This window comes from Loxodonta africana, chromosome 9, assembly GCF_030014295.1.
Source record: "Loxodonta africana isolate mLoxAfr1 chromosome 9, mLoxAfr1.hap2, whole genome shotgun sequence".
Lineage (NCBI taxonomy): Eukaryota > Metazoa > Chordata > Mammalia > Proboscidea > Elephantidae > Loxodonta > Loxodonta africana.
This window is the reverse complement of record NC_087350.1, coordinates 12,748,891-12,759,267: the sequence shown is the minus strand read 5'-3', so window position 1 is coordinate 12,759,267 and position 10,377 is coordinate 12,748,891. Positions and strand designations below refer to the sequence as shown.

At 46.5% G+C, this 10,377-nt stretch overlaps 1 protein-coding gene across 1 annotated transcript; it reads left to right on the top strand.

The window, feature by feature from the left end:
• Positions 1-1,370: 1,370 nt before the first annotated feature.
• On the top strand, positions 1,371-8,073 carry LOC135232406 (NUT family member 2G-like). The gene is made up of 7 exons (XM_064290965.1): positions 1,371-1,489; positions 2,408-2,932; positions 4,332-4,460; positions 5,664-5,803; positions 6,835-7,130; positions 7,443-7,559; positions 7,921-8,073. Exons 1-7 carry the CDS (start codon positions 1,371-1,373, stop codon positions 8,071-8,073), a joined length of 1,479 nt encoding a protein of 492 aa, XP_064147035.1.
• The last annotated feature ends 2,304 nt before the right edge of the window (positions 8,074-10,377 follow it).

The window sequence follows — 10,377 nt, the reverse complement described above, 5'->3', positions numbered from 1 at the left end:
ATGAGGGTGAGTAAGTCATAATAGCTAAGGTTTTTTTTATTTTCCCTCTGGTAGGTTTGCCACATAAAATACAGGCCACTTGTCAACTTCAAATTTTTGAGAAAGAACAACTAATGTTTTTGTGGAATCCTATCGGTGTTCTTGAAACTATGTCGTCATATTACACAGGGATTCCTTGGAGTCCTGTATTTTACATGCTAAATCCAGCAAGCCTATTCTTGGGCTAATTTGATGTTTACGAAAGTGTTGCAGTTCTCATTGTAGAATCCAGGGTATACGTAAGGATACAAATAGGATCATTGATCCAGAAAGGGAAAGAAAAAATATAGACATACAAGATAGCATTAATTTTAAAGGAAAGAATAAATATATACATATATATATGGGAACACACCATACTTGTATAATGAAAACAAGGAAACTGAAATCACTGTTGAGAAATGAGCATAGCTTGTGTTACTTACCCCCAGTCACATACAATATTTCTAGAAAGAGGAAACAGAAATAGAAAACATCATCGATTTCCAATGAGATGGAGAATTTGGTTGCCAAGAAAAGGTGTGGGGCGGGGGGGGGGGGAGTTGTCACTGTACAATCTATCTGAACTATTGTACTTTTCAACTATACAGAGGTATCTTTCTTTAACTACTGAATTACAGTCATTGTTAGTAATAAGATACTTAAAAACGAATGTACAATATAACAATCTGGGAAACAACAGGAATCTACTTCTGGTCATGGAATTAGAGGCTGTCACCCTTCTTTTAATACACTGGGGCTTTCCAGGAGAAAGGATCATAAGTAAGGCTGGTCATGCTGCAGCCCCCAGAGTTTTAAGTAATGAATGGGAGTTCAGGGACACAAGGACTGCTTCCTAAACAATAACGTATACAATACTGTATGCACACACACCAAACACAACGGAACTTCTCTGAAAACCCTAATTTCAAACACTTGGATTCCTTGTCTCTATATGTACCCCACCTTCCATTAGACAAGGTGTCCTGAATTTTGTTTATGAAGTGCTGGTGACCTTGTAATAATTCAAGAACCTGCCACCTAGAGTTGGGGAACAGGGTGGGTGTAGGGGCTCAAAACTAGGTATGTCGATGAGAATTGAAGTCTAGAGTAGAGCCTTTGTGCTGTGGATCTGAGAAAGAACCCACAAATGGCCCTAAGAGGTTAACACTATTTGTGTTGTCAACCATAATTTGAAGGAAACAGGTAGCTTTTGCCTACCCGTCAGATCCCTTTCATGGAATGTCTTCTCATCCCCACCTGCCCTCCACCCCTCCCCCACTGTAGAATGTCTGGAGTCCTACATTCTACTCCTGTTTAGATTCAAACTTTCCCCTCCTTTTCTTGGATCCATGAGCATCTGTTGGAGCCAGATCACGCTCCGAGTCCAGGACGTGGCGATTTCAGGTGCTGAAGGCTGCCAGACAGCTGTGGTCAGTGCCCAAGCCTGTGGAGATGTCTTCAGAAGGAGGTAGGCCTGGAGGGGAGGGGGTGTGTTATCAGATCCCTACCACCCCTCCAACCCTTGGGAATTCAAATTTGACACTTCCCCTGGGGACAAGCTGTCTGAGCAGGAGTGAGGAGTGGACCCTTAACACCACCTGGAATATCCCACCTAGGGAGCCTGAAGAGGAAGATTGGAAAAATGAGACAGGAGGATGGGGAAGGAGGAAAGGGGTTTTATAGTACGCATCATGAAAAGAAACGCTCAGGAGGAGATAGGGAAACCACTCTTTTGAAGACTCACTCTTTCAAGAAAGTCTGGAGGACACTTTCTACTTCAGAAAGTCCCTTCCCTGCTAGTGAGACTGCTGGGGGCATTTCAGACCGAGTGGATGTCAACCCTGTTCCATGGGTTGGAAAGAGCTTATGAGGGTGGCAGCCTGTCTGCCTGGGATTCCTGAGAGAGGTTCTGTGAGTCATTGATAGCTTGGGCCTCTTACTTCTTGGTAGACAGAGGCCTGAGAGTCTAGTTGAAGTGCTCACAAGTTCTCTAGTGGAAAATTTCTCAACTAGAGGGAAAGAACATCTAATTCACTCTTGGGACTTCTTGCAGTCTTCACCGCTTTGCCCTTCCATACTGATGCCCATCAGCTGAGATTCATTGTGCCGATTTCCAGTGACCAGGCAGGGAATTCAGATGACCTAACAGCTGGTTGCCTTTCCTACTCCTCCATTTACCCTTTTCCTTTGTCTCAACAGCAACTCCAGTGCTGGGTCCGGATATGACCATGAATCCTGGTGCCTCCATGTCTCCTTTCACTGCACTGCCCTTCCCCCCACACACTCCCAGACACCCACACCGAGAACCCAGGGAGCAGCACCCACTCCCCCTCATGACTTCTTCATGCCCTGCAGGCTCCCCTCTGGGTCTCTCTGCTCTCCCCAGGACACTTCTGGTGCCTATCGTTGGGGATTCTGGCCACGGTGGGGCCAGAGCTGGCAAGGTCATTGTTCAAGTGAGGACAGAAGGGAGATCAGCAGAGCTGCCTGGAATTCAGACCTTTGCCATGGTGCAGACCCCACTTAATTGGAGTGCCCCAGGGGCTCCCAGTGGGGCACTTGAGTGTGCTCCACCCCCTTTTGGGGAAGCTTCTGCTGTGATCCCTGCCACTTCTGTTGTGGGTACTCAGGCTTATAGGGGAGTTTGGTCCCCAACTCTTTCTCTTCAAGCTCCACCACCAGCTGCCCAGCTGGCCTCCATTTTCCCCCAAGTGAAGGCTTGCTCAGGCCAACACGCTTCTTCTGGGGAGGGAAGCCTGGCCGCCACACAATCCAGACCTTCACTGGATGACGCCTCCTGTAACTCCCAGAGTGTTTACCAGAACTACCGACGTTGGCAATGCTTCAAGTCTCTGGCCCGGAGGCACCATCCCCAAAGTCCTGATACAGAAGCTCTTTCCTGCTTTCTCATGTGAGTGCCCTAATCAGTGGGGACAGCTGAGATTATCGTGCAGCTTTCAAATAAAGAGGTCTTGGGGAGACACAATGGAAGTTACGCTCTTTACGAACACTTGAGTAAAGGTCATGAGGGCGATGGGATATGTTATGAGAAGATATTTTCCTGATCATATTAACCGCACCTCCCTGTGAACAACACATTCAGATGCCTTATCTCAATTGATGCTGACCACCTTGTACATGAAGCCAGTCTTTATATTGGAATCATTATCCTAATAATTATTTACAAGAGACTAAACAGTATGGTGGAAAACCTGGTAGCATAGTTGTTAAGTTCTATGGCTGCTAACCAAAAGGTCAGCAGCTCGAATCCACCAGCCCTCCTCGCAAACTCTGTGGGGCAGTTCCAATCTGTTCTATAGTGTCGCTATGAGTAGGGATCAACTCAATGGCAAAGGCTTTGGTTCTGTTTTTTTTAAACACTGTGGTAAAGTGAGGACCCATGATATGAATTTTGGTCTCAGACCACGAACACTACGTTCCTCCTCTGGTCTTTACTTTCCAAAATAGGAGTTGAGCGTATGTTGGCCAGTGCCGTATCATGTCCAGAGGACAGAGGAAATGGGCAAGGCCTAGGACAACCACTTTAAGTTTACTCCCACCCTCGTTCCTCTAGAGAATTCCAGTTACAACAGGGAGGTGGTAGAGTATGTATAGTTGTGAAGGGTTTGGGCTCTGTCCTCCTTAGATTTGTAATCCTGAACAGGGCATTATACATCTTCACCCTAGAGTATCTCATCAAATAAGGAGACAACTACAGTTAAGAGGATAGCTAAGAAGATGATATGACCTAATATATGAAGTGTAGTCCAAAAAAAGTATCTACAAGAGTGAAATTTTCCTAGCTACAGTATGTGTGAGTGGAAATTGGCAATGAAGTGCAGGGTCACGGACTTCTGTGAATGAAAGGCAGAGTGATTAGTCACGTGGGAAGCTTTATCTTTTCAGAGCAGACCCTACATCTCTCTCAAACCTGAGCTTCCCAACAGGTCAATCAATATCGAACTCTTATCACATTCCACAGGATGTTTTTCCACATACACATTGCTCTCATTGGCTGAAAGACTGAAGGCATCTTCTTCCCTCTCCCACTGCCCACCACTCACCCAGGAATAAAGACACAGTCCACTAAATCCAAATTTCAAGCAGTCTTAGGGATTCCCTGGATTCCAAAACAGCAAGTGGTATCCTGGAGGCAAAAGCACTTGAAATCTAAAACACTGGAAGAGGGATTGACACGGACAAATAGCAAGATAGATGTGATGATGGGCAGAGGATGTGTGTAGGGGTGGTGTTAAGATGGGGATGAGATATGTATTTGTGGAAAGTTACTGACATGCATGGATATTTAGCCCAGTCCTGCGATCCCTGGCTAGACTGAAGCCCACCATGACCCTGGAGGAGGGACTCTGGCGGTCTGTACAGGAATGGCAGGTCAAGAGCAATTTTGACCGGATGATCTTCTATGAGATGGCACAAAAGTGAGTCCATGGCATGTTGGCCTTGTTGGGACTGAGCAATGAGGTGTGAATGAAGTAGGAGGGCTGGTACAAATCAGAGTGGCTGTGTGAGGAGGAGGTGTGCACTTGGAGAGGGCTCCTGGTTCTCTGATGATCCCACTCTACCCTCAGACAACTTCTACCACCACATTCACTGCTTGGAGTTTTCTGTTCTGCATTCATCAAGAAATTCACCCCTTCTACATGTTGGATTTGTAGATGCCCCCATACTTGAGTGTTAAGACAGAATGGGGAGAAACACTGTGGACACCCATGGAGACATAGTCCAAGCTCTAGACACTCTGAAATGAGGCGATATGCTGTACCAGCCAAGTTCCTGCTTGCCTCAACGTCCATATAGCTAACAGGGAATTTGGGGCCACTCCTTTTTTTTCCTCCTCATGACAACTGGTACAAAATTGTTCTACAACCGTCCAAGAATGGTCCAGGCTGGAAAGCTGTATTCATGAGAAGACAGCATCTCAGTCACCCTGTTGGTCGAGCTTCTGTCCTTCATTGCCTTTCCTCCCTTGGTTTAAAAAAAAAAAATCATGAGAGGAGCCTGAGGCTTTTGTGAAACCTCATATTCCACCTTTTTTCCAAATGTCTCTTGGACTACTTGCCCACCTGGTTTATATCCCAGGGCCACAAAGCTTGAGACTAGGACTGGGGCACTAGGAACTACTCCTTGGTGTTATCTGCAATCAACTTCATCCCATTTCAGGTTCAGGCTGTCACCTCTACTGTGTGTGTTTTAGGCAAGGGCAGGAGAGGCTTGGAGAACAGTGTGCATGACTGGGTCCTGCTGTGTGTCATGTAGGTCTGATTCAATTCAACCAACCAGTGTCAGCGTTGTGGTGTGCCATGAGGTGCTAAGGGTATGGAAAGGTAGTGAGCACTATGGCTGTGTCAGGAGGAGCTTCCAAGAAGGCAGGGCTCATTTCCTTCACAACCTTCCTATGTTATGATGAGTTGTGCTGCAGGTGAAGGGATGATGTCGTGAACATGTAAAGGACCCAAACCTTGTTTGTGCCTCCTGGGAAATGGACTTACTGGGCACCTGGACAGGTCATTGAAGGCACATCTTTCTCCACTTCCCCATAATTGTCTGTTGCCTGGTCCTGGGGCTCCTGGTACATCTTCTCTTCTCCTCAGCACACCCTGTGCCTCCCTCACCCTTGTCAGGTTCATGGAGTTTGAGGCAGAGGAGAAGTCAGAGATTCAGATGTTGCAGCAGAGGAATGCGTCTGTCTGCCTGCTTCCTCCAGCTCCACGCAATCTTGATCCTCACGGGCCTTCATCCACTGTGGTTGGCCAGCATCCAGGTATGGCTAAGCAAGTTCAGCAGGAGCTACGGGCCAGGGGTCAAAGGAGGTATTTAGGGACTGGTTTTGTTGGGAGAATGCATTGTCTTCACCTGTGGTGCTTTTCTTTCAAGAGGGGACAATGGCTATTTCTATCAGCAGAGACTGCCAGATGCCTGGGGTCTCCGCTGCTCTTCTTTACACACTAGTAGTGAGGTGGTCAAGTTTTATAACTATTGTCTCACATGGATTATCAAATGTGGGCTCCAATACCTAATCAGCTTTAAATGTGGGTCTCAATGAGACTTCTTGAAAAAGAAGCAGTTTCAAGTTTCCCCATAAGTTGACTCTCTTGGACCGTCTGCCTCTTACATCATCTCCTCTCACAGTGTTTGTGGCTTCAGGTGTGTCTGCCCTCCCAGAAACCATGTCAGTGTCTCCATAATTCTGCCTTTACAACATGGGGTTGGGTGGTGACTTAGTTATCTAGTGTTGCTATAACAGAAATACCACAAGTGAATGGATTTACCAAACAGAAATTTATTCTCTCACAGTCTAGAAGGCTAGAAGTTTGAATTCAGGGTACCAGTTCTCGGGGAATGGTTTTACTCTCTGTTGGTTCTCGGGGAAGGTCCTTGTGATCAATCTTCCCCTGGTCTAGCAGCTTCTCAGCACAGGGACCTCGAGTCCAGAGGACGGGCTTCACTCTGGAAACTTCATTCTTGGTGGCATGCAGTTCCTCTCCTCTCTGCTTGTTTCCCTCTTTTCCATTTCAAAAGAGATTGACTTAAGATACAATTGAATCTGTAGACTGAGGCCTCCCTCATTAACACCACTGCCTATAATCCTGCTTCACTAATATCATAGAGGTTAGGATTTATAACACATACGATAATCACATCATATCCCAAGTTGGTGCACAACCACACAATACTGGGAGTCATGGACTAGCCAAGTTGACACACATTTTGGGGACACTATTCAATCCGTAACAGGTGAGAAGAGCCAGAATTTGCTGCCACATAAACATCCTCTTTCCAACCCTTCTATAGTGTTCATTCCAAAGAAGGGAGGTTCCATGGCACAGCCCCCTAAGCAACATCAACACAGACCCCAGCACCCTTGGGAGCCCAAGCGGTCCCATGAAATCCCTCCTGAAGCCGTCAAAGATTATGTTGAAATCATGGAGGATCTCCTTGGAACTGCCCATTCAGCCACTGTGGAGCCAGATGGGAAATGTGAAGAAGAAGCAAATGAGGAACAAGAGGAAGAGAATGAGCTGTACCCAGATCCAGGACTCCTGAGCTACATTGACAAGCTGTGTGCACAGGAAGCATTTATCACCAAGGTGGGCCGGGACCTGAGGATTGGTGTGTGTGGGTTCTGTACTTTGGTGCTCCATCCACCAGACATCTAGAGTTTTACCCCAGATATTGTAATTTAGCTCAGTTCCTTCCTCCATAATCGATGTGTGTGTCCTTTTCTTGTGTGTACATGTGTGTGTGTGAGTGTCTGCGTAGGTGCAGGTTGGGGTGGTGATATTTTAATACAATACTGGATGCAAATTCGAGAGGGAGATTATTGGTTGTCTTCTAGAACCTCTAAATCACTGGTTACTCCTTGTCAAGGATGTTCACATGCCGCCTCCTTCCATTCTCAGGTTGAAGCAGTTATTCACCCTCAATTCCTGGAAATGTTACTATCCCCAGATTCTCAGGTAGATCCCATGTCCTTAAGGCAGGAGCTGGAGGAAGAGGAAGGACTCACTCTCACTCAGGTAAACCAGAGGAGGAAGGGAGAATCATAACATGAAACCCACAGGATTTCATCTAACCTGACAGTGCCTTGGCTGTCATGGCTTCTGCGGAAGGCCAGCTCCAGGTGTGGGAGCAGGTGCCAAATGAGGAGGCAAGAGATAATGGAGTGGCCAAGAAGAGGAGTGGAGTGGTAAGGCATTGCAGTTGGGAAAACCACACAAGAGGATGGACAGGCAGAGCTGCAGTGCTAGTTATTGAAGGACACTCATCTGACTGACTTCCCTAAATCCTGCCCCAATACTATGGTCTCCACCACACACTCAGCCACGTGTTCTCACAGTCTGTACAGAATCAGTAATTATCCATTTTCCTTCCTTGCAGCTGGTGGAGAAGCGACTGCTGGAATTGAAAGGAAAAGTGGGTGTGGAGGCACCCCAACTTATGGTGTGCCAACCAGGGAGTCACCTTGTACAGAGTCTAGGACCAGTCAAGACGCAGGGAGCACAGATAACCACAGCATCCAACTACAGATGAGCGAGAAAATGAGCACAAAAGAGTTGGATACAGATGATCTGCCAAAAGATGGCAGCAGCTACAGTAATTTGTCTAAGTCAAAAGAACTTGCTCCCTTTATGTGGAGTCCCATGTCACAGGAACTTAAGTCTGAAGAATCAACTTCTCCTCAACGGGGTCCTGGTTGCACCTCCCCTAGATTGGGAAACAGAGAAACCTTAATGTCCTTACAAGCCTCTCCTATTAGTGGAACACCTGGGAAAGGAGAAAGGTCCGGTGAAGAAGAGGAAGAGGAGGAACTCCCCAGCCTTGACTTCCTCTTGGCATCTCGAGAAAGCCTACTGCCCTGGAGTCTTTCCAAGAGTCCTCTGCCTGCCTCCAGCATTCTGCACCATGGAGTTCGGGGTACCTGGAGAGCATCCCAGCCCCGATCTCCGGAGACAGTGAGTCTTAGCCGTCCTGGACATACAGCTGTGAAATGGAAGATCCCACCTCAAGTCAGAGCTCCACCACTTGCTGCAAAGCGGCCCTACTCAGGGGCTGACCTTGGAGTCTCTGGGAGGCAACCCTTGACTGTGGGTGAGGTGCAACCCTCGCTGCCTTTAAAAAGAAGATGTGACCCTTCCACTCATGGAAAAAGGAAGAAGCATCTTCTTAGCCATTAGTGAGCTCTCCTATGTCAGACCATCAAGTTAGGGTCCCTTAGATAGGTTAGGTTGTCAGCTCCTCCCCCATACTTATTAGGCTAATGCTCCTCCCCTATCCCAGTGGTACTTTTGGCTATTGTACAGATACGATGATGGCAGAGAGGGAGGCCAAAGCCTGGGTAGGGTGCACATCTACTTCCATAGTGGCAGATGAAGAACAGTAGATTTACTTTAAAGAATAGTCCTCTGTAAATTGGGATTAAAGATAGTTTTGTTGGAAGAAATTCTCATTGATTCTTTCTTCTGGCCTTCCTCTGATGCTGGATGAACTGTGGTGCTGTGAAAAGGAAAAGATATAGGTGTCCCCCGTGTTCCTGACCCACATGTGACTGACCTAGTTCTCTCCTCCAGCTTTAAATGATGTCCTCAGGATGCTCCTGGGGACAGTCTGGCTTTGGCCGCTCAAGGCTCACTGATAAATCGCCAGTGATCACTTTTATCATCCATTTTTCAGTAGCTGTGGTTTGGTTTGGGGAGCTTTCTGTGGGTATACTATGCATATCTCTGTCTCTTAACAATCTATTAATGGAATTTGCATTTCAATCTTTCAGCCTTCTTGGTCATTAACTAATGTTTCTATAATTGAGCCTTGAGGCTGCACTTTTCTTGAAGGGGCTTTTTTTCTTTTTCCTAGAAAGATGCCAGACAACGGATCTAAAATGATCCTCAGCATACCCAGGGATTTTCCTGTGTGGTTTATTTGACTTGACAGGATCAACACTTGGCTTCTTGGGGACATGGCTTTCTGTTTCTCTGCATTTACTCTAAGAAATGCTATCATGAATTCTCAAGAGGACTTCTAAATAAACAATGGTAGTATGCTACCTTCGGTGAGAAGAGAACGAGATGGAATCTGTTAGAAACACATTTATGAACCCTTCTTTTGATAGTGTGCATATGAACTATGAAAGTAGACAGGGAAGTTAGAAAGTCCCTTTACCTTATTTATGGACAGGAAAGAATCTCATTCAACTGAATTGGGAAGGTCCATCCTGCTGTGCTCAAGGGGACTGACCTCAGGTGTCTTTGGAATCTTCCAAGGAACATCCTATAAGCACTCTTCCCTTTCTTTCCCAAACGATGACTGAAATTCTAGGGTTAAATTGATGTAGATTTGGTCTTATACTTACATCTAAAATAGTTCCTTACAAACAAGAGGAAACTTACCTTACACAACAATGATAAAGTCCAGGAGAAGCAGAGATGTCATGAGGTTCATGGCAGACCTGGATGCCTGGAGTGTGCAAGGCTAGATGTGAGCAGGGATGGTAGGAAGGGCTGAGGAGTGCTAAGGAATCAGTTGTCCAACTGCTCGAGCCCTTGCATAGACCCCATTTTCAGACCAGTGGGTCTTCTAGTGGTGTGGCATTTGGTGTCTGTGAGCTGCTTCCTGTGTTGGGAGGTTCCTAATGGGGATCTGGAGGGAGACCTCTGCAAGTAAGATTCTGCTGGGGAAAAAATCAAGATGAAGAGATGAGAATGAGGGGAGAGGACACCTCTGGTCTTTCCTCAGAATTGTCAGGTCCTTGCCCTCCAATCTGCACTTAACTCCTCAAATCCAGGTGTCCATGTCCTGACTTCATCAGTGCATTCTCCTCAGTAGCTCTATTTCTCAACC